This window comes from Bos javanicus, chromosome 28, assembly GCF_032452875.1.
Source record: "Bos javanicus breed banteng chromosome 28, ARS-OSU_banteng_1.0, whole genome shotgun sequence".
NCBI classification, from domain to species: Eukaryota; Metazoa; Chordata; class Mammalia; order Artiodactyla; family Bovidae; genus Bos; species Bos javanicus.
The window spans coordinates 11,779,110-11,804,715 of record NC_083895.1 but is presented as its reverse complement, the minus strand read 5'-3'; the positions used below and the strand labels follow the sequence as shown (position 1 = coordinate 11,804,715).

The following is a 25,606-nucleotide window of genomic DNA, read 5'->3' as shown; positions in this document are numbered from 1 at the left end:
CTCTAGAGTGAGTTCCCAGGTGTCTGTGCCCTTCCTGGTGCTCACCAACAGAAGACTCCAAATAAGGGTGCCCAGCACTCAGCATGACGACATTGCTGTGCACCAATGCTCACATCAGAACCCAGAATCTGGGCAGTACCTGGTCTTGTCCTGTCTTGTCTGTCACCAGGCAGCCTGGTGACTTTCTTGTTGGGTCCTATTTTTAAGAACATCTCACTTCCACATTACAGCCCCTTCTAAATATCCCTCAGGATTCAGCTCAGGACATGTTTACTCCAAGAAGCCTTTTCTAACACCTGGGAGTGCTCCTTTAGCACTCCCAACCCAGGTTCACAGAAGTCCCCTCCCAGCCAGGGGCCATTTGCAAATATCTATCATGACACTTAACCTCCATATTTATACACCTGACATTATTTTCACATCTATCCACACTCTTCTGAACTCTCAGACACACAGGTGTTCCACAGCTAGAACTTGCCAAAGCTCTAATTTTGAAAATCCACTTGTTTAGCACCACCTACACTCAGCCTGATTTCTCCAGTCATGGTAGCAGCTATGTCCTGACGGCCCTGTCCTCTCTTGCCATCTTTGCCATCACTCAGTACTGGGGATATAGACTATGCCATGGAATACAGTGCTAGCAACTGCTCATGGCAGAATGGAAAAAGGAGACAGAATCACCTTTTTCATGTTGACCACTTTCACAGTACGTTTTGCCCATTATTTCTCACTTTAGTAACAATGTGATATAATTTATTGGTGAAAGGTAATTATATAGGGCATAGGGCGGCTTTTCCAAGAAAATATTCATCCGCAAGTGCTTAAATGACTTTGAAGTCTTAGGAAATCTCTTACCAGTGCTCATTTTTTTTTTCAATGATCTTGTCAAGTAGACATTAGATACAAGATTCAACCTTAGTCCACTGAGCTGCATTATCTATCTTTAGGCTCTAACTGAAACGAACAAAGACAATAAAACAAAAGCACCTTTCTCCAGGTATCCTCATTCACTGAGCTTTCTCTGTGTTAAGTCACTAAGGGTCTGTCTCTGGGACTTCCCTTGTGGTCCAGTGGTTAAGACTCCAAGCTTCCACTGTAGGAGCCATGGGTCTGATCCCTAGTTGGGGAACTAAGGCCCCATATGCCAAGTCACACAGCCAAAAGAAACCCCACAAGGATATGTCTCCATCTGAAGAGAGTGTTTGCATCTTAGAATTGCATACATTTTGGATTATTGGAAACTATTTTAAGCGGCATCTTTTACCTGTTACTCACCCTCTCTAGTATTAGGGTGAAACATTCTGAGATGATGTTGAGTTTTTAATACGCAGATCATGTTGTAACCTGATTAATCTAAACCTGGGATGTTTTGTGATGATGGGAAACAGAATTGCTCTGTATCCCATCCCATCAGATCACATTTACATCTGAGAATCTGTCACAGAAAAATGACTTCTTATGATATCAGCTGTTTCCTAACCCTGTTAGTCGCTCAGTCATGTCCAACTCTTTGCGACCCTGTGGACTGAAGTCTGCCAGGCTCTTCTGTCCATGGGGATTCTCCAAGCAAGAACACTAGAGTGGGTTGCATTGCCTTCTCCGATTCCTAATCCTAGTTATTCCTAATTAGTAACAGATGTGTCACCAGAGAGACATACAGATACATGTTGGGTTGGCCAAAAAGTTCATTCCAGTTTTTCAAGACATATAGATGGGAAAACCTGAATGAACTCTTTGATAAACCCAATGGAAAGCTGCTGCTAAGTCGCTTCAGTCGTGTCTAACTCTGTGTGACCCCAGAGACGGCAGCCCACCAGGCTCCCCCGTCCCCGGGATTCTCCAAGCAAGAACATTGGAGTGGGTTGCCATTTCCTTCTCCAATGCATGAAAGTGAAAAGTGAAAGGGAAGTCGCTCAGTCGTGTCCGACTCTTAGGTCCTCAAAAAAGACAAATCATATCTCTCCCCTCCTGTGCTATCCCCTTTCAGGGTGTAGTTCCCGTGCAAACTCTAGGTCTGACTATTATCAGTGCTAACCTATAGTTTCTTTAAAGCACTTTCCATAATCTTGTTACTCCCTTTCCCTGTACCCTTCACTACTAACATACTTAAGAATTCAAAATGCATCTGCAGCTTCCTCCCTGACTCTCTGCCTTGTGAGTGTCCTTTCCACCCCTCGTGGCTTCTCCTTGAAGTTCTCAATACCCTCCAAATAGTTCATCTAATAACCTCTTTTTCAGCCTCCATCCTGCAGGGCTCTCCACAGTCTCAGCATCATTAACTACTCACCTCTGTGAAACCCTGGTCTCTGTTTTACAGTATTATTTCCCACTTCTTTGCTAATGAGTTGTTCTCTCTGTTCTTCAAATATCCACTTCTGAAAACCCTCCAAGTATAACAATTTTCCAAGTTTTTGTGTTCAGCCCTTTCAGCTTCTCCCGGCTTTTCTCTTGGTTTCCTCTTGCTTTCCAAGCTTCAAGCATTAGATGGGTATAGATTGTCCCCAAATACGTCATTTCTTGCCCTGATCTCTCCAATACCAAACACCTATTTCTCACTTCCTGCTGTATACTTCCAGCTAAAATGACCTGTTAGCACTTACTTCTTCTTCCAGAAGCACCGGTTTAAACAAACTCAACCTCTTCTCAAAACTGTGTTGTGCTGTGCTAAGTTGCTTCATTCATGTCCGACTCTGCAACCCCATCGACTGAAGCCCACCAGGCTCCTCAGTCCATGAGATTCTCCAGGCAAGAACACTGGAGTGGGTTGCCATTTCCTCCTCCAGGGGATCTTCCCCACCCAGGGATTGAACCCATCCCTCTTACGTCTCCTTCTTTGGCAGGCGGGTTCCTTACCACTAGCGCCACCTCAGTTCAGTCGCTCAGTCATGTCCGACTCTGTGCGACCCCATGGACTGCTGCATTCCAGGTCTCCCTGGCCATCACCAACTCCTGGAGCTTACCCAAACTCATGTCCATTGAGTCGGTGCCATCCAACCATCTCATCCTCTATCATCCCCTTCTCCTCCTGTCTTCAATCTTTCCCAGCAACAGGGTCTTTTCAAATGAGTCAGCTTTTTGCATCAGGTGGTCAAAGTATTGGAGTTTCAGTTTAAGCATCAGTCCTTCCAATGAACATTCAGGACTGATTTCCTTTAAGATGGACTGGCTGGATCTCCCTGCAATCCAAGAGACTCTCAAGAGTCTTCTCTTAACACCACAGTTCAAAAGCATCAATTCTTCAGCACTCAGCTTTCTTTACAGTCCAACTCTCACATCCATACATGACCACTGGACAAACCATAGCCTTGACTAGATGGACCTTTGTTGGCAAAGTAATGTCTCTGCTTTTTAATATGCTGTCTAGGTTGGTCATAGCTTTTCTTGCAAGTGACAAGTGTCTTTGAATTTCATGGCTGCAGTCACCATCTGCAGCGAGTTTGGAGCCCCCCAAAATAAAATCTGTCACTGTTTCCATTGTTTCCTCAAAACTAGTTCTTCTGAAGTATCTTGCTTTCATTAGTCACACCAGCATTGTTCTAACCACTCAGTACAGAAACTTCAGCCCCACGTTGGCCTTCTCTTGTTTCCCTGCCACAAGACTCATTACTGAGGCACGCTGGTTTCCTCCTCCTGTGTTTCTCACACCCAGCCTCTTTCTGTGTTAATGTCTCCTCTGCATTCCCAGCACTTTATATATGGCTCCAATGACACTCATCACAACGTAGTATATGGCCTAGCTCTATATGTATGTGTCTACTCAGCTGTACTTCTAAGTCCATTAAAGCTAGGAACTGTGCCCTCGTACCTGTGTGTTTATCCTCAGACCTAGGATAGCATCTTGTACCCAGAGGGCATTCAGAACACTTGCTGAACAAACCCAAGGGTAGCACCACCTACTGGAGGCATCTCTTCTGTTACAACAGCCTGCATCCCTGTCATAGCTCTGAACGGCTGCTGTGGTCTCCTAGCCATGCTGCTGCTGCTGCTGCTAAGTTGCTTCGGTCGTGTCCGACTCTGTGCGACCCCATAGACGGCAGCCCACCAGGCTCCCCCGTCCCTGGGATTCTCCAGGCAAGACCACTGGAGTGGGTTGCCATTTCCTTCTCCAATGCATGAAAGTGAAAAGTCAAAGTGAAGTCGCTCAGTTGTGTCCGACTCTTAGCGACCCCATGGACTGCAGCCCACCAAGCTCCTCCGTCCATGGGATTTTCCAGGCAAGAGTACTGGAGTGGGGTGCCATTGCCTTCTCCGCCTAGCCATGCTACTCTTATCAATCCCACTTTTGCTGCCAGGCTGTTCTCAATTCTTCTATTTAAAAAGCATTAATGTCTTCTTAGTGCTCATGAATTATTTAAAAAAAATTTTTTTTTAAAAGAAAAATTACATTTTATTCTGGCAGTTACTATCAATTACAGTGTTCCATAAGGAATCTATATAACCTACATTTCCCCTAAATGACCCAGCTTCTACTCTTTATGTTGTTTTCTAGAAAAATATCCCCCTTTCTTAATCTCTGATCTGCATGTTTCTAAGATCATCTTTGACTGTCATGACTTCCATACATCTTAGCCCATCCATACCCATCCAAAGCAGTCTTACTTTATTTGGAATCCCATAGCACTGCTTGGCTTTCTGCTACTGGAACTATATGTATTCCCATACACTTAGCCACTGCCATGAACACTCCTGGAGTGCAGCAGAGCAATAAATGCTTGATATATAATTTCTAGTGCCAGAAGGTATTCAAACAACTAATGGGAACAACTTGGTTTTAATTGTGGAAAAGTTAACTTAGACCCACTCAACTATAGCTACACACAGCTATTAAATCATGGCAATGCTTATTATGTGTATGAAGCTATGCTTGTATGTTCACAGTAGCAGGGTCAGTTTTTTTTAATCTATTTCATTCTTTTTTTTTTTTTTTTACTTATTTTAGTCATTAAAGTAATACTTAGCTGAAGTGGTACAAAATCAGATTTATAAATTTCAGTGATTCCACTTCAACATGCCAAAGAAATTGTTTGTTTTCATTAATGTGGCAGTGATGTTGGTTATTTTAAAACATAGTTTTATGATTATTAAGGTAAGATTTTTTTCATTTTAAAAACTTAGAAAACACATAAAAATAGTAATACAAAATCTACATGTACTACATAAAGAAAACTACCATTAACAATAAATTTATCCCTTACCACTACTTTTCTATACCTAAAAATTTAGTTAAAAAAAAATCCAGATCAATACTATTTGAACATGTATTTTATTTTTTAAATAATTTCCCTAAGTTGTCACATATTTATATCCATCATCATTTTAATGACTGGACAACATGTACCATAATTTGCTTATCATCACCTTATTCATTTTTCCACTCTGAGTTTTTTTTCTCTCTGAGCTTAAGTTCAACCTATGTTTGGCACAAAAGTACTGTAAAGAAATCAGTTACTTTTCCTATTATATCTCTCATTTCTGTGTGTTGGAATTTTAATGGCATATATTTCTTTTGGAAGTGCTCATTGGAGAAGTAAAACTTATCAACCCTCTTTCCAAGAGGTGAAGAAAAATTCAAAGATGAAATCATTAAAAACTGGGGAAGTATTACTATAAGGGCCCCAAACTACATCAATGGAGGCTAGCACAGACTCATGCTGTTCTTCTGATTTATTATATGAGGGATATATTTGGTAAAGGAAAATTAGTTACCTCTATAATTAGTGAATTATTCTCAGAGTAAGACTAAAATTGAAATGACGATAACAAAACCCAAAAGGGGAGGGGAAAGAGCAGAATTCACACATTTTTTAAAATTTCCCCCTATATTCTCTAATTATATTGTGTTCACTTATGTAACTGAATGTCATTAAATTAACACCACCTGTAAGAACAAAGTTTCTGTTACAAAAGGCTAACTGGCCAGAGACGACCAGGTGCCTGTGCAGCTGCCTTGGTGTTGGTGTTTAAGGTAACAGTGCACTGGTGTTCTTCCACCTACAGTGTGCACTCAACTGTCCACAGGGGGACACGGGGCCAGCGATGTGGATGAGTGCATGTATGAACTGAGGCGGGAAGGGTCCCCCTCTCTCCCAGAGAAGACGGAAAGAAGGCCAGGCCCAAGTGGGCAAGGGATGAAATTTGTATCTTGGAAAATAGTTCTTTCTTCTCTTTTCTTCCGGTAACACAGTTTGTATAAACAAAGTAAGCCACTGGGATAGATTCTCTGTTATCTTTATCAGCTTCACAAGAACCTTATTATTTGAAGAAGTTTGGAAACTTTTTTAATGCTGTTGCAATCCTACATCACATAACTGGCTACTTATTGGTTGGTAAAACAGGCAATAAACAAACTGAAGAGATGAGCTTAAAATCCCACCCCCAGTGTTATGTAACAAAGGAATCTTATTTATTCTTCACCCTCTGGTGGCAGGCTATATTCAATCTCATCTCATTCTGTTCAATAGGCTGATATTGCACTGCCATCCAGCATATTATTAAAGTCAAGTCCATGCTATGACTCTAAAACTGCTCTAAAATGTCTTAAAAAAAAAAAAAAAAAAGAGGCTTGTTTTCCAAGCAAGGTACTGTTGACAGATACATAGACACTGTGAGATAATAAATGCATATTCTTTTAAAACATTAAACCTGTGATAATTTTGCTAAACAGCAATAGATAGATAAAAAGAAAGTGAAGTCCAAGGAAACCCTGTATTCTGCTTTATACAGGGGACTCATTTTCACAGAAATTTTTTTTCAATACAATCTAAAAGCTTGGTATAGACTCCCGAGCAGTGTAATACAGAAGCAGACTTTCTCAGGAATTGATTCTCATGCATCCTAACTTCTGGCAGAATTTTTAGGACTCAGACTTGAAATTGCCAGCAGAATCACAAATCTAAAGAATACTTAGGTTTAAACATAAATGAGAAAGCACTGCTAGGATGTAGCTTGAGTGGTGTGAATGGAAAACCTCAGGAAGTATATATGTTTACATCATTTTATTCCAGGATAGGTCATAATTTTTTTCATTTAAAATTATAATTACTGTAAATGAGATCTTGCCCTCCTGAAACATACAGGCTGGCAAAAATATTAGATTTGAAAAAATTTTAATGAAACCAATGTTAAGAGCATCATTTATCAAAAATACTAATATACTAATGTATCTCTAGCCTCTACTTGTGGATTCTGAACTGTGTATTTTATTCCCTCAACTCAGTATTATATTTAGCAGTAAAATATAAGAAAATTCAATACCTAGAACACATGTATTAACTTGCCCAAACCATCATCTTTGTAGTATTTGATTCCCAGGGGCCAAGGAAGATGGGTGAACACTCTGCATGCTCCTACTTCAAGATCCTGAGATACTCTTTCTCAAATGCAAATACACTTAAACAATAGTCTTTATTTTTATAGCTGTTTACCTAGTCACCATTTCTTTCTCTTTGTTTGATGCATGTCCTCCAGAACAGAGAGGTCTGCTTGCTGCAGATAAGAAGTATAAACGGTGGTTTTTGAAATACTGATCAATTAAAGGAAGAACGACCTGAAAGAAAGGAAAAGAAAACAGATCTACACAGTGGAATCTTTTGGGGGACCAATGCATGCTGAGTCTTTGGTGCAGCCAGAGCTCTGTTCACATGCAATGAGTCCCCAACATTCACAGCCATGCCAGTCAGCACCATTTCAGAGTATCCCTCTCTGCTCTCTCCAGTCCGTGCATGTGTGTGTGTGGTGGGGGAGGGGGACACAGGAGTAGGTTGGAGTGGGGTGTCATTATGAAAAACACACTGAATTTTCAGTGTTTGAAATTGGTCTCAATACATTCTCAAAATGAAATAGTCTTAATATTTTCACACACTGCAGTTTCGTGCCCAAAAGATTCAAAGGCAATCAAGGATGACCTTCTATGGAGTCTCTACTATGTCTGAGGACTGTATCTGACATGCTATAATCCCATGTGTCCCAGTGACCACTTTGTATGGTAGGTGTTATCAACTCTGTTTTCGAGGTTGAAGATGGAGATGAAGATAAATTGAGATGAAGACAGTGAATGATTTACTCAGACACATCGCCACTTACCGACTTAACAAAGTTCTTCATCCCTGGCCTTGATCAAAGCCTACCTCTCAATTCTGCACTCTAATCCTGCTGGCCTTTGTCCAATCGCCCCTCCCCCATCCACAGGCTGTATACATGCCATGCCCTCTGTCTGAAATGTCCTTCCCACACCCAGTAACCACCGAGTCACTCCACCCCTCCTGCAGGCCTCAGCGCAGCAGTACTTCATCAGGTAAGCCTTTGCTGGCCTATCACGGACATAAACTCCCCATATCCTCTGGTCCTCTAACATCATTTGCAATTTTATATTTTATTTGTGTGACTTTGGATTAGTCTGTCTCCCTAAGAGTCTATAAAGTGCATGAGAGATAAAAACATTTGGGGGATTGTTTAAACCCCTCTCTTGGCCTCTATGACCCCTGCTTGCTCTGTTTCATTTATCACTGATTCACTTGTGCCTAGGACTCTGCTGCAAGCCTGCAGCAAGCATTAGATATATACTCATTGAAGAAATAAATGAAAAAGGTGATAATAATAGGCATTATCAGTATTTAGACTCTAGTCTAAATCTAATTTTTTCCTACATGGTATATTTTAAATAATATATTTATTATTTTTTAATAATAGGAATACACAAGTTTCCAGTGATCTGCCTAAAAAGTTGTGACATTGCCTGAACTTAGCAACTGACATATAATAGGTACTCAGTAAATATGTGAATGAATGAATCACAGAGTGAGTAGAAATTAAGCCTCATTAGGCATCTGCAAACAAAATCACTAGGAGTGCTGAGCACGCTGGCAATGGTATACAAGAATGTATTCTAAATGCATGATTAGAGGTCATGAATACAGCATTTCTTGATCACTGGTTATCAAGGAGGATTACACCCTAGTAGAATAGATACCTAGCAATGTGCAGCCTAAGACAAACTTCAGATGACTGATACGGACTTTGGGTGCTATACTGAATGGAAAGAACAGACAGGAGAAATTTCCCTTATAATAAAGAATAACAATTCTGAAAACAGAAGCCAAATATTAATCAATCAAAATAACATGCCATTTTACAAATGACCACATACAAGTACTTTGAAAGGAACCTGACAAAAATAATCAGGTCTTCAGGTTAACTAAAACATGTTGTAAATAGGAAAGCATCCCAAGGGAATTCTGTCTTTGTGACACTGAATCTACATCCTTGTAGGCTAATGCATGACACAGACCAGACACACAGTAAACAGTGAGTAAGTGAATGGACCCAACGTGGAGACTCTGCAACTCTTCATCTCTTTCCTGTACTGGCTGAAAGGAAGTCAGGAATGTTTCAGACATAGAGCAGAGTTTTGCTGAATTCATATTAAGTGGAATAAATAAAAATGATAGGCTATACTCTAACCATGAACAACTGATCCTGTGTGAGCTTCAGTTTTCCTTTTCTGAGTAGGACTCAGGCTTCACAATAAAGATTCTATACTGTAGGTTATAACATAATCATTAAAAATTAACTCAGGCTTTTCCTCTTTAATGAAGAAATATGCATCTAAAATTTTAAAGTCAGATCAATATTCAAATGTTAGGAAGTAGCTATTTCTCCTTTAAGTCATATGATGAAGCCAAAAAGAGAGAACTTTGAGTCAAACTTCATAGAGAACAAAGTCATTTGAGGAATACCGTACAGAGAGCAGAACAAGTTATTTTAAGTATGACCAAGGATGCTGGGAGCAAATTTATCCTACATGATTCATGCAGTTATTTTCGTGCCACAGAATATTTACTAAGAGGAGAATTCATATTTGTAGACAAGTGCATTCTGCAAAGAGGCGACTATCTAAAGAGTATATTTGGTAAACAAACATATTGAAGGAAAAACAAGACAGATTGTATACTGTACTTTAGCAAAGAACTTGATTTCTTGTTCATAAGGGAAATGTTCTCCTTTGCTTCTGCTGCCACCATCTGTAGACATGAAGAGTTTTTTAGGTACATGTTGCACTTCAAACACTGCAAAATATTCACCCAAAACGCAAAGTTTAGAACACACTGCTAAACGTGTTACCCTCCTAAACTGAACACAAAGACAGAAAGGTTAACCTTAGCAGTGTCATTAATGAAAAAAAAAAAAAAAGATGAAAAATGTACCCAAGTCAAAATAAAAAAGCTTTTGAGACAGCCCACACATGTGGTTACAATCACAAACTTCCGATAAAACTCTGAGATCTTATTAACATGTACTGAGAAAACTGGAATAAAGTAAAAAGTCCACATTTTTAGCAGTAAAATCCCACATTTTATTTCAGTGAGAAAGAAGCTCACAGGGTTAAGAAAAGTGAGTAGAGAAGTGTTTTTAAATAAACAAAATTCATTAGATTTTAACACTGGTCTCCAATAAAGACAGTTACTTCTTGGTGTGACAAAGCTAAAGCTATTAATATTAATATGCCAAAGGAAAAATTGCTGGAAGCCAGTGCAGGTGATGAGGGGGAGGACTACAATTAGAATACTAGGTTGGAAAATTAACATTCTGCTAAAGAACAAAGAAGTTCACCAATGTCCAAAGATAATCTCCACAAGCAAAGGAAAAATCCCCAAAGTTTCCCCATGTATAGAAAATGAGTTCAAGGTTAAGAACTGATTGACCTAATGTATTTAGCTTAAAAGGTGGCATTTCCTCATTCCCTCATGCATACAGAAGAGATTTCACGCATACTGAAGAGGTAGTAATAAACTATAATAATCACAATGATATGCAGAACAGATTGCAGAGCTAAGAATTTCAGAACTGGATATAAGGATTTAGTAAAATTTGGAAGCAGAGCTTCCATATTTTATAAGAATCAAACTGACTTTTCCTTGAAAAAGTTCTTTTGCAAACAGAAATAAAAACAATTGGAAATAGGCTTTTAAATTTTTAAAGACACAAATCTGGCATAAGTTTTAGATAACCTAGGTAATATTTCATAAAATGAGACAATGATCTTCCCATGAATAAGTAAAAGAAAATTATGTATTTTTAACATTTAAGAGTTTCATTTTTTAAATCAACTTGGCACTAAATCTCTCTCAAACATTTGCACAATGGTTGGATCTACCTAAGGGGCTTCTCAAATAAATGTTATTCAGACAGAATTTTGTACCTATCTAAATCTTACCACACTTCAAAGCATTAAATAGGAAATATTTTTCCATTAATTACACATTTTAATAAAAATGCTTATGCAGAAACTATGAAAGGATTTGGAGAGAGTATGATCTATGATATAACACAAAAATTAGAAAAGGCACATGCATATTCTTATCGGCACCATGAGTCTATGTTTAAGAACGGCTATATTAAAGATGTGTTGCAAAGACAATAAAGTGAAAAATAAAAGGAGGTATCATAAAAATTTGGGATTTCCTCTAACAGAGTTCTTATACATAACTTGCTTTGCAGTCACCTGAAAAAGGAACGACTAACATCAGCAATTGTAAACAACCAAACAAAAAACTAATTTTGTTGGGCTCTATACTAATCTAACCTTATTTGTCCCCAGAATTCTGTTTATAAGACCTTCTCCTATAGAAAAAAAGAAATGTGTGAAGTAGGTGAACTTGCCCTGTAATAAGCTTCTCACCACTTCTTAGACAGAAACACTGTCCCAGGATGTTTAGTCAGAAACTGGAATATAGCACGACTAAAGTCTAAACAAATTTCATCCTTCAAAGTTCTGTTTCTGTTATCCATATGGAGGCAAGAGAAAAGTTTGTTTTTCTTGTTCCCTTCTCCAAATGATCACTCTTTTTTCCCCTCTTCTCCTTTCTCTGGTCAAAACGAAGGCTGGATGCCAGAATTGCTGTTCATTCATATACTCTTAAATGTGGATTAGAAATGTCAACATTTAAGTTTGTGCATAAAAGCTTCAAAAATTCACCATGGCCTCATACTTGTTTTTTGGTGAAATATCATTGAGGGTAATTTGGCTATTAGTCAGGATGACTACCATATTTTAAAAAAATACTGATGGATGACATACAAAGAGATTGCATATTATGGATTAGTTTATATAATTGGTCTTTATGAAAAAGTTGGTGAAGAGATCAAAAATATAGCATTTGTACTGTAGATAAGGAGGCAGGTTGAAAGACAGGAAGGTTATTTAAGAGACTGATGCTCAAACTGAATATCTCTAATCATATCTGGGATCCAGGGACCCAGCAACAAGAAAATATCAGAGCTCAAATTTCTATAAACTTTAATCTGATGCTATGCTGAAAACTAAGCATAAATCCTAAGATAACAGCAGCAAAAAGAGCCCCTGGTTAGGAGGGATATTTTGCTGATGTATTGCTATGAGACCTAGGACTATGGACCCCAAGGAAAGGGGCTGAAAACCAAAAGAATGTGGGTTAAAAAAAAAACAAAATAAAAACAGAAATACAACCCTAAAAGTGGAAAAGAAAATAAGATGACCACCAGCAGAGCACACAGTTTTTCAAAAAGGATAAAACTCTACTCTTTATATCTAATACCAATCAGTGGCTGGAAGGGGATCTGACACGAAGGTAAGTCATTAACAACTTGAATTTTAATTCAACAATGCTGAGGACAAACACAAAATAAGAGAAATGAGAGGAGGCTGTCTTGATGATCTGATTCAAATCTACGATTTAAATTAAGGAGTTCTTTTTGTACTTAAATGTCACTGAGCCAGATGGGGAAGAGGTCTTTCCTTTCACCCTAAGAGGATAATAAAGTATTCGCATTGCTGATACTCTAGTACAAATGTGTGTTCCTGCAAAGGCTAAACTTGAGGGCTTTCCATTGTCTAGACATTTGGAGAATCCAAAGAGTTTTAGTTCCTTTTTTAAAAGAGCAGAACAATTAATTTCATAAGGAAGGATTTAACTGTACCTTAAAATTTGATGTCCATCCAATGTATCTTTCAAAATGAAAAATCAATGCCAATATACATTTTAAGGAGAAAAGAATTGCATGTTAGAATTTTTTTTTAAGTTCTCAAAATTTACCCATCCTTAAAAAATGAGTTTTCCTATTGACTTTTAGACTCAAGTTAATATTAGGATTGATATAAAAATGTTTACACCATCAGGGAACAGACCATAAGCATCCCAGTGGTCTATGCTGTTCTAGATCCTGATGTTGTAAATAACAAACATAACAAAAACTGGGCTGTTAGTAACAGGACCATGGTACCTACCAAACTCCAGGATATACTGATGGGCCTCGTCTACATAGCGAATGAGTTGCTGAAGGAAACTATAGGCAAACCGTTTCTCAATAGAAGGTGTGTCCAGTTCCAGGTCTTTGAACCCTCTAGGATGGCAAAAACAAAAAATGGAAACCAACATCTAAGAAAGATTATTAGAAGGCAAGGTAAAAACAAAATATATTTTGTTAAATATCTACATACAGAGAGGTATCTTAACATTTTACATATAGCAATATATACATTTATACACAGATATTGATACATTTGCAAGGTTAGCTAATATTTTATAGCTAAAAATAAATTATAAAAAATACTTTGCATATGATAAGAAGCTGTACTTAATAAATATTACTACACAATAAGATCTTGCATTTAAAAATACAGAGTGTCATTTCTGCCTAGAGATTTTGCCTAAATGATGAACGGAGACTTGACATAAAAAGTGTAGGGAACTCAATTATATGGCAGCTAAGGGCATTAATGTTTTCAACATGTATATTTTGAACACACTAAATAGAGCTCTGACATTTAAAGAGGCCACGGAGCTCATTTTCAGCATTAAATCTGACAGGGCTAATTGAATATTCAGTCTTATAACAAGTCTTATAACAGTCTTATAACAAGTCTTATAACACCTACTTATAACTGGAGTAGGTGTGCCTTTACCTGGATACAGCGTAGCCGCTGATCTGCAGGAACTTGAGGATGTCCTGTGCTTTTTCCCTATCCTTGGCTTTCTCTTTGGCTGTCAGTGTATCATAAGGTACCAGTAGGGGATGGTTTCCACCTCCTAACAGGATGTCAAGATGAGAATACAGCATAGTATTTAGAAAATAATCTGAAATGAGATATGGGTGCATTTGGGCTTCCCTAGTAGCTGAGATGTAAAGAATCTGCCTGCAATTCAGGAGACCTGGGTTCAATCCCTGGTTGGGAAGAATCGCCTAGAGAAGGGATTGGCTACCCACTCCAGTTCTCTTGCCTGAAGAAGGACAAGAGGAGCCTGGCAGGCTATAGTCCATGGGGTTGCAAAGAGGCAGACACAACTGGGCAACTAACACTTTTACTACTTTTACAATAGAATTTTCACTTTCACTACAGAATTCCTGGTATCCTCTAAATATATATAGGATACACAGGACTCATCCAAGACTTTCCTCTCTAGTGCCTTTAATGCTCCAATTAATTTAGAAAACCTGTTCAAAAAAAACTATGCATATGCCATCTAAGATGCAACTAAAACATGAACATAAAGACAACTGTAGTATCAAGTGCCAAAGACATCTACAGTTACACAAGAAGGAAAAAGAGGCCATGTTTTCCTTCCTACTTGAACTCTAAATGCAGAGTGTACTATGCACTAAAATTTGCACAGCCGGATCCAGTAAAATTACAAGGCAGGTTTCAAGCAAAATGCTTCATTTTCTAATGCACAGAGAAAAGAGAAAAAAATTGTCTTAAATATGTAATTTTCACTATGCCTTCCAGAGCAGAAAGTACTTTATTGTCTGTGTTGTTGTTGTTTAGTCACTAAGTCTGACTCTTTTGTGCCCCATGGACTACAGCCCTCCAGGCTCCACTGTCCATGGAATTCTCCAGGCAAGAATACTGGAGTGGGTTGCCATTTCCTTCTTCAGGGGATCTTCCTGGTCCAGGGATCAAACCTGGGTCTTCTTCATTGCAGGCAGAGTCTGCCATTGAGCCACAGGGAGCCTACTTCGCAGTCACATATTTCTAAACACACAAAACTCAGATTGTTAAGGTACAAGTTGATTGCTGTTAATTATCTAACAGAAGTAGCATATGTAATTGATGGACTTGGAATTCTGGCAAGAATCTAAGTTTCTAGCATACCTCTTCTGATAAGAAATACTAAAAGCATTCTTTTAGATTTAAAAATTCTGGGAAGCACTTAAATTTTTAAAAACCCGACCAAGAGAAAACCATTTATAAAATTATAAATTTTGTAAAAACGTTTGCAAAAATTATAAAAATTTCAAAAGATCGTATCCAGATGTAAAGATCGGGTACAAGGAGTACTATTAAAGTAGCAGCAAAAAGAATAGCTTGGTATGTCCCAGATTAAAAGTTTACAAAACACGTAAAGGAATATATTTTATGTGGGATGCTGAAATTCCTTGAAATATAACTAAGGAAACTCCAGAATAAAAATAACTGAAATGACTATTTTGTTTGAATTACAATGAAACATAAAGCCTATGAAAAGTCCAATGGGGTTAAGTCAGGAGTTCCAGAACAACCATAAATATTGAATTGACCCTCAAAAAAGAAAAAAGCAAACAAAAGGACAAAGGAGAATATGCCATGCTCTCCTAGAGCATGCTTGAACTGAGAGTGCCATCTACAGAAATATAATCACGCAATGAACCTTCTGACCATTAGGTGACACTATTTGATCGCAAACACAAGGGGCAGTCAGCTGCTACTCCACTGATATGAAGCATATTAAGAAGCCGTCACTTATTTTACAGTCTGATACAACTATAACTGTCAATAGACTACAACTGTCATACAATAATACTAATAAACATTTGGGGACCAGCAAGAAGGATATGGAATAAATTACTAAGCCCGCTGAGGACAAATCTGACTTCTAGCATATTTTATGAAAAAAAGTTATAATGTAAATATTTAATTTAATCACCCTGCAGTTATGACCTATTTTTGAATGCAGTTCTTCATTCCTAGGGAAACTAACAACTTAATTCGTAATCCCCAATGATTTAGGGATCAGACAGTAACAGATCATTTTGGGAAAGGTAGAGAGGCAAGGGAGGTGGGGGGAAGGGGGCAAGAGAAAGAGAGAGAGAGAGACAGGGAGAAAAAGAAAAAAGCTTAAACTTTAAAAATCCTAAGGACACAAAGGGATTCCCTTGCAGCTCAATTGGTAAAGAATCCTCCTGCAATGCGGGAGTCTGGGGTTCAATCCCTGCATTAGAAAGATCCCCTGGAGAGGGAAATGGCAACCTACTCCAGTATTCTTGCCTGGAGAATCCCATGGAAAGAGGAGCCTGGTGGGCTACAGTCCATGGGGTCGCAAGAGTCTGACACAAATTAGCAACTAAACCAAGGACACAGAGAACCTTCAGCCTTAGATAGGGCAGATACTTAAAGTCAGCCAGCAGACTTGAAATTATGTCCTTTGCTGTGCCACTTAGCTAAAGGGAGTGGACTACCTTGATCTGGCCCATTTATAAAAGATACCGTGTGGAAGGGAAGTAAAGAAACTAGCTACACTTGAGAGGTGAACAAATGTTTAGTAATTTCTAGGATTCTGCCTCAAACATACAGCACCGGCCGAGTGCATTCATTCATGCGAAAGGGTCAAAACTGCTTGATACCTCTGCTTTTCTTGGCTTCATGACAGATCATCAGAGCCCAAAATACGTGTTAGTAGGAAACAAAGAATAAAAAGGAATGCTAGCTGTTTCCATTTTTCACTAACTGGGGAGCATAGATAAAATTTCTTGGACTTTCACTCCTTTATTCTATTCCTGATATACTCCTTAAACTGCCTGATTTCCCCCAACTCTGCTAGATTCTTCAAGGAGGTTGGGAAAGCACTAAGGAACAGACAATCTGGGAGAGTAGAAGAGGAAACTTTCTCCAGATTTCTCTAAAGTGGATTCGTCTTCTGTACATAGATGTAGGGATGATAAAAAGGGCTCTGGGTGGGGCCAAAAGAAAAGTGGGTGGCTTCAACACTGATTTTCTTAATTGCCCAGGTGTCTGAAAGACTAAAGGGGTATTTCAAGTTGTTTCCTTATTATCTCTCTCAAACATCACACACACACACACACACACATACACACACACACACACACACACACACCCCATCACCACGCCCTCCCCAAGAGCTACATGCAGTAGGTGACAGGCCCCTGGTACACTTCCACCCAGATCTTCTTAAAAACAGAAGTAGAGTTGTCAAGACATGAGTTGGCTTTCTCCAGGAGAGAGACAAAGTGGAGAATAGACACCTGGAGTTTCTGTCCTAAAACTGTCCCAGTCTCAAGCCTCTCTGGTTCCAAGACTCATTTCTCCCTTCTATCAGCTGCAATACTTAAATGCCAAGATCCAGTGCTCTGCATTTCAACACCTGTCCTACTAGTCTGCTGTTTTAATGCTAAACAACTCACTGTCTCCTTTGAAAGGAGTAAGAATTCTAATTTTGCCACCTCATCTTTTACCCTTTGCTGTAACTATGTTCGTGTTTCCACACAAGGAATTTGAATCAAGACAAGCTGGATGCAGAGGTATGGATGCCTCATTTACAAGTGATATCCTTCAAAGAAAACACTGATGGCAGGGCACTTAATGGCTGGCTCAGAAATTAAAGGATAATGATGACTTTGTAGTGCACTTACTTAGAAGGGAGTAATAAGATAGCTGCTTATTACTTTTTTTTTTTAATTGGCATATAGTTGATTTACAATGTTATGTTCGTTTCTGCTGTATAATGAAGTGAATCATCTATGTGTGTGTGTGTGTGTGTGTGTGTGTGTGTGTGTGTGTGTGTGTGTGTATACATACATATACCCTCCCTCTTGGACCTGCCTCTTACCCTCCCATCCCACCACTCTAGATAATCACAGAACACCAAGCTGAGCTCCCAGCAGTATACAGCAGCTTCTCACTAGCTATCTATTTTGAAGTGAAGTGAAGTGAAAGTTGCTCAGTCGTGTCTGACTCTTTGTGACCTCATGGACTATATATAGTCCATGGAATTCTCCAGGACAGAATACTGGAGTGGGTAGCCTTTCCCTTCAGAGAATCTTCCCAACACAGGGACTGAACCCAGGTCTTCCACAAAGAACCTGAGGGCAGATTCTTTACCAGCTGAGCCACAAGGGAAGCCCAGCTATCTATTTTACATATAGTCTGATTAATTACTTTTAATCATAACCAAACCATAGTAACTGAAACATACTTAGAAAAGAAAAACTAAATTTGTCATGTAATTTGCATATGGAACAAAGAGTAACTTTGTCAACTAGTTATGTGGACAATGCCCCAAGAACTTTACTAAGTGAAAATACTGTGACTCTGCTCTCCATCCATCCTTCCATCTATTCATACATCTATCTGTCAACCAAAGAGCTGATCATTCATTTTACAAACATTTATAGGATGTTTCTAGAAAAATGGGCCTAGCCCTAAGCCAAATTCTGGAAGAGGCAATTTTGGTACATGAAATTCTCTCTGTTCATTCCTATGACCAATTCTAATTTGTGTGATTCTGTTTCCCAGTGCTTAGTACCTGGTACTATCCTCCAATGAAACCTATTCCTTTCATTATGAAATATTCTCACTCTTCAAAATGATCTTCCTCCATACTTTTACCTATATCAATAAGTAAGAAATAGAGCTTCCTGGTATCCAGAGCTATACAATAAGGATGACAAAAATCATAAAAGTTACAGCCCTGAGCGTGAATTATATTTTCACTGGGGAAAAGAAACCCACATAGAAGATAATAAGAGAACACACACAAACATAAACAACATGCATATAATCTAATGCTGAATAAATGACAATGAAAGAGATGATCAGTACAAGATGCATGTAACTGAACAAAATATTTACGCAAATATTACATACTTATTTTTGAGAAATATAATTTTCTTAATAAATTAAGAAAAGATTTTAGAAATGACTAAGGGAATATTAGGTCATTTTAGTATTCAACAAAAACAGCCGGAAAGGGCAAGCAAAGGCATGTAAGAGACAGTACGCAACTGGACTGAACAAAACAATGACGCTGAGGATAGGAGATACAATGAAATAAGAGAAATATTTAGGCTGGGGTGGAATCATTGAAGGAGGTCTAATTAATTAAAAGGATGACAAATATAGATATCTACAGGCTAAAATGGGCAAGAGAGACCATTTGATGGGCCATCAAAATTCTGAGACATCAGGAACTATATACTAGCAATAAGGAAATCAGGAAATAGCATTTCTACCTTGAAACTATTATAACTATATTTGAACCATTCTAATAAACTAAAGATATAATGAGCTCTTGTGCCAAAAAGACTACTTTATCCTTATCGTACGTTCATAGACTCAACCTCTGGTCATTTTTTAACAAGGATTTTTAAAAATATTACCTTTGGCCTCCAGTTCCAGTTTCTTTTTCTTTGCCCATATATTATGGTAGTTTTCAGCCATCATTTCTGCCATAGCCTTAAACAAACAAAATATTTTGCAACTAAGTTATACTTTAAAAGGATACTAGAAAAAGATAATTTTTGTTTCCAATATGTAATAACAAACATGTTTTAAATGAGTAAATTATAGTGTGTTAGTGCTAAAATACATCTAAAAGAAAATTATTTATAATCTGAAATTTCAAAGGTTTCTAATGATCTGTGAAATTATAAAGTAGTAAATAGCCAGAGATGATTCGATGGGAAAGGTCATTGTTCTTTGAAATGTTTAAAGACACGTGTTTTATTAATTTAATAATGAAACTTCAAACTAGCTATAGACTTTAAAAATATGTCGGTTTACAAGTTTTTATTTCAATTTCTAAAGCTTTACAAGATGATTAAACCTTACTGAATGAACACTGAACACAGGGAACATCCAATGAACAGACTGAATGAATGTCTGTCCCAATCCAGGTGAGAGACCTTGGAGGCTCATTAACTTTTTCTGTGGCCTTTGGACTTTGACAAGATTACCTCTAAGATTCCTTTCACTTAAGACAAGTTTACTATGTCATTTTAACACATTCATACCAGAAAATGACAAAAGGGAAGCCCAAGATTTAATAATCTTAGATTTTTATCTTTGTATACTTACTTCTCTAGGAATGATACTAACAATGCCAATATCATTGTGTGATCATTATATTGACCTGTCAACTTATGTCCCATGGTAACAAATTTTATCTTTTCACTCAAATCAGGCATTTCACAGTAGGCTCCTTATTGACAAAAGAGAACTATGGCAGGAGCAAGCAAAATGTTGTCAGTTTGGTTAAATAAACAACTTATGGAAAAGACTCTTGAGAGTCCCTTGGACTGCAAAGAGATCCAACCAGTCCATCCTAAAGGAGACCAGATCTGGGTGTTCATTGGAAGGACTGATGTTGAAGCCGAAACTCCAATACTTTGGCCACCTGATGCGAAAAGCTGACGCATTGGAAAAGACCCTAACGCTGGGAAAGACTGAGGGCAGGAGGAGAAGGGGACGACAGAGGAAGAGGATGGCATCACTGATTCAATGGACATGGGTTTGGGGGGAGTCCGGGAGTCGGTGATGGACAGGGAGGCCTGGTGTGCTGCGGTTCATGGGGTCGCAAAGAGTCGGACACGACTGAGTGACTGAACTGAACTGAACGGCAGTCTCCAACCTTTTTGGCAGCAGGGACTGGTTTCATGGAAGAAATTTTTCCATAGACTCAGGGGGTTCAGGATTATTTAAGCTCAATACATTTACTGGGTACTTTATTTCTATTATTATTATATCAGCTCCACCTCTAATCATCAGGCATTAGATCCCACAGGATGGAGACCCCCGACTTATAACACATATTTTTTCATGAGTAATTAAAATGATCTTTGAGCATTATAAATTACTGATTTAGTTTCTTCTTCTTCTATATAATTATATTAGGGTTTTAAAAAATAGATATGATCTTTAAAGAAAATATATTATTTGAAGGAAACACCCTGAAAAAGTTCTATCAACTTTCACAGCATTAAAAGCTTAGGGTACATAATCAATAAATTCCACGGACCTTCTCTATGATCAGTACATTCAATAATTCATGCTGTAAAATACATGCAGGAAATGCATGTACACTTTTTAAAAATGAAATTTGCAGAATATTTTTAAAAGTACTTACGTGCAGATCTCTGGATAGTGTAACATTGCTCATGTCAATGGCTCGTGGGCTGTACCCATGGGCGGCATCTACAGAAACCTAGGTAATTTACAAAAAATAACATCTCATGAGAAAACCCAGTGGAGAGAGATTTAAGAGTTACTTTGAAAATATAAGGCAAGTAACTTCTCAAATGCACCATCTCCTCAGATAAAACGGGCTATAGCTAAACAAGCAGATTTTACAAATGTTATCTAGCAGATTAAATTATATTTGGGTGTCTGACATTTATTTCAGGTTGAATAATACATCCCAATATCTTAGGGTCTGCCAATCCAGAGAGTTAATGCTCGGGATGTGCACGATTCTGAAATATTACTCAAGTCAAAGGATAATTGATTTCTTGAGTTTCTTATAAATTCTTATCAGCTGTAGTGAAATTTACTTCTCCTCACACAAATACAAGCTAATCAGAGATCAGTATTTATAAATGTCTTTATAGGCCAAATAGCGAAGCCCAGGAAAGCAACCACTCCAAAGAGGACGGTGACTGGGGATCATCTTTGGAAACCAAAAGTGTGCCTAACACAAAATCTAAAATCAAAAGCATTATCTGCTCCTTGCTACCACCCGCCCAGTACTAACCTCATTTCACATACCATACCCAACCTGGTTGCCCAGTCCAGACCCATGGCAACCACCTCTGATTATTCCTCCTCAATTGCTATTATGGATCAGTCACAAAATTCCATCTCTTCTACCACAAAAACATCTCTGCTATACAACCGCTTCCCTCCATATCCACTGTCTTTGCTCTAACTTAGATATTTAATGTTTTTGTTTTGTGGGATGTATACAACTTCTTCTAAGGAGTTTCTTTCAGCCTTCTATCTCACCCTTCTTTGATTCCTTCTCTACTCTATTGTAAGAAATATACTTCCAAAAATATTTATTGTGTTATTCCCTGAGTTATAAGCCTTTCCACAGCACAGTAAAAATCTGCAGGCCTGGACTAAGTCGTATTTGTCTTAGTATTCCCAGAGTCTGGCACAGGCCATCTTTCATCAAATTAGGATTATAAAATGATTGCCAATCTCACAGATATTGAGATAGAGCAATCATGTCTTACAACTAATAAAAAAGTATTAGACTCTCTGCAACTTTTGTTGAATAAATGAATAAAATACAGCTGATGTCGATAACATTATTTGTTCCTAAAATAAAATTCTTAGTATTTAATATCCTCTTAGACCATGTTGCTTATATAACTGAAATGTATATCCTCTTGGTTTTACATTGAATTATTGAGACTGATTTAAAGAATGCAAGTAGACATCTCTTTATTCAGAGAGAGATTCTTTTAAAAGTTTTCATCACCTGTTTCTCCTCTTTACATATGCAGAAATCAGAAGACTGGCCAATTTCTTCTATAATCTCAAGTTACCTGGAATATGTACCCATTCAGAATTTAATTAACTCTAGTCTTCTTAGCAATAATAATAACAACAAATAACAATCACCATGTGAATGGTTATATGTAAAGCGTATAGATTATTTCATTCAAGTTTTAGAACAGCTTTGAAAAGGAGATATTGCTATTTGCCACTTTAAAATGAGAAAGAAAGTGATTCAGAATAATTAATTTTAATGACCATGATGTGAATAGTAAACAGCAGAATCAAGGTTTTAAATTAATTATATCTGATGCCAAAACACTTCTCCAATATCTTAAAATGGCCCCCTGTGTCCTGCCTGATTTGGCTCCTGAGACCTCTCCTCCCATCTTGCTGTTAGTCCCTAGCTCCAACTTTACCGCATTCTTTGCTGTTTCTCACAAAGTCAGGCTACTCCCACACCTCAGAGCACACGCATGACTTGTCACATTCTTCCCCTGGATGTGTCTAACTCTCCCAGCTCTATTCAATTTATCTTCTCCATGAAATCTATTCTGATAACACCATATACAATTGCAACTCATCCCCACAGGTTATTCAGCTCCCTCCTCTACACTCATAATCTGCCTTTCTATGCAGGTTTCTTTTTCCAAAATATTGATCATATTGTGATATAACATGTAATTTACTTAAATCTATTGTTTACTTTCCCCATAAGCAGGAAACTCCGTGAGAGCAGAGGTGTTTGTCTATGTTGTTCAGGGAACTATCTGAAAAGCTTAGGACAGTGCATGGAACATAGAAGGTGCTCACGAAATATCTACTGAAAGAATGAATGAATTATTCCTCTGTCCTAGCCTATATTTTAGTTCAAGATAGGTAACAAAGCACAAGCTGGAATCGACATTGCCAGGAGAAATATCAATAACCTCAAATATGCAGATGACACCACACTTATGGCAGAAACCGAAGAACTAAAGAGCCTCTTCATGAAAGTGAAAGAGGAGAGTGAAAACGTTGGCTTAAAACTCAACATTCAGAAAACTAAGATCACAGCATCCAGTCCCATTGTTTCATGGCAAATAGATGGGGAGACAATGGAAATAGTGACAGACTTTATTTTGGGGGGGGCACAAAAATCACTGCAGATGGTGACTGCAACCATGAAATTAAAAGACACTTGCTCCTTGGAAGAAAAGTTATGACCAACCTAAATAGAATATTAAAAAGCAGAGACATTACTTTGCCAACAAAGGTCTGTCTAGTCAAAGCTATGGTTTTTCCAATAGTCATGTATGGATGTGAGAGCTGGACTCTAAAGAAAGCTGAGCACTGAAGAATTGATGTTTTTGAACTGCGGTATTGGAGAAGACTCTTCAGAGTCCCTTGGACTGCAAGGAGATCCAACCAGTCCATCCTAGAGGAAATCAGTCCTGAATATTCATTGGAAGGACTGATGCTGAAGCTGAAACTCCAATACCTTGGCCACCTGATGCGAAGAACTGACTCACTTGAAAAGACCCTGATGCTGGGAAAGATTGAAGGTGGGAGGAGAAGGGGACGACAGAAGATGAGATGGTTGGATGGCATCACCGACTCAATGGACACAAGTCTGAGTAAACTCCAGGGGTTGGTGATGGACAGGGAGGCCTGGCATGCTGCAGTCCATGGGGTCACAAAGAGTTGGATACGACTGAGTGACTGAACTGAACTGAACTGAGGTAACAAATTTTATACATCCTCTTCTCCTTCTTAGGTTAGAAGCTTATTTTAAAAATTTGTTTAAATAATGTATATTCTACATGCGTGATAAAAACTAGATACAAGAAAATAAAATTGGGGGTAAAAAGTAACTATTAAGAGCCTATGGAATACACCTTAAATTGCCAGAAATGTCCTCCTTTTCTGCTGATGTGACTATCAAGTCAAAATTTACCAGTTTAGCACCTCGAATCAGATCTCCCCACTTCTAATTCTGTCAGCATTTTTACACTCATTCTTTTTTATTTTATTAAAGTATAGTTGATTTACAATGTGGCACTAATTTTGCTGTACAACCATGATTCAGTTACATACACATACATTTATATATATTCTTTGTTCACATTCTTTTCCATTATAGCTTATCCCAGGATACTGAGGATAGTTCCCCGTGCTGCACAGTAGGACTGTGCTGTTTATCCATCCTGTCTGTGTATAATAGTTTGCATCTGTTAGTGCAAACTCGCAGGCCTTCCCTTTCCCACTCCTTCACCTTGGCAACCACAAATCTATTCTCTATGTTTGCACATCTGTTTCTGTTTAATAGATAAGTTGATTTGTGTCATATTTTATCGATAGATTCTACATATAGGTATTGGAGAAGGCGATGGCACCCCACTCCAGTACTCTTGCCTGGAAAATCCCATGGACAGAGGAGCCTGGTAGGCTGCAGTCCATGGGGTCGCTAAGAGTTGGACACGACTGAGCAACTTAACTTTCACTTTTCACTTTCATGCGTTGGAGAAGGAAATGGCAACCCACTCCAGCGTTCTTGCCTGGAGAATCCCAGGGATAGGGCAGCCTGATGGGCTGCCGTCTATGGGGTCGCACAGAGTCAGACACGACTGAAGCGATGCAGCAGCAGCACATATAGGTATACACTCTATTCTATATTCTATCAAGTTATTGGCTTTGTCTATGCCCATATATTATCTTAATATGCAAATTATAAAATTGTAATTGAGTAGTAAATTTCCTGAAATCATGCTTACAATGATCATAATAAGGTCCAATGTTGACTGCAATATATGCTCACCACACTCTTAAGTGATTTGTAAGCATTACAATGCAATCCTCACAATAATCTTGTAAATTAGATGCTCTTTGCTGTTTTATTTTTAAAAGGAGAAAACTGCAGCATAGAAAGGTTAAGCAGTGTGCCCAAGCTCATAAAAAAGCTATCTACTCAACGGCGAGGCCAGGATTTCAAACCCAGATCTTGCTGAGTTAAATACAGGCCACTTCTGCCTTGCAGACACAGTGCTGAGTCCCAGCAGAAATAAATGAAGCATACTGGCTCAGAATCATGTCAACAAGTGA

At 38.3% G+C, this 25,606-nt stretch overlaps 1 protein-coding gene across 7 annotated transcripts in view; it reads right to left on the bottom strand.

Moving 5' to 3' along the window:
- The window catches only part of RYR2 (ryanodine receptor 2), an 830,734-nt gene that overhangs the window by 173,130 nt on the left and 631,998 nt on the right, over window positions 1-25,606 (bottom strand). For 6 of the 7 annotated variants that reach the window (XM_061404941.1, XM_061404935.1, XM_061404936.1 and 3 more), the window contains 6 exons: window positions 21,153-21,230; window positions 19,408-19,483; window positions 13,940-14,063; window positions 13,262-13,377; window positions 9,955-10,019; window positions 7,425-7,546 (listed from right to left, as the gene is read on the bottom strand). In XM_061404941.1, coding sequence (XP_061260925.1) covers window positions 7,425-7,546; window positions 9,955-10,019; window positions 13,262-13,377; window positions 13,940-14,063; window positions 19,408-19,483; window positions 21,153-21,230 — 581 coding nt within the window. The remainder of the gene's footprint in view (window positions 1-7,424; window positions 7,547-9,954; window positions 10,020-13,261; window positions 13,378-13,939; window positions 14,064-19,407; window positions 19,484-21,152; window positions 21,231-25,606) is intronic. The other variant, XM_061404940.1, reaches the window with a different exon arrangement.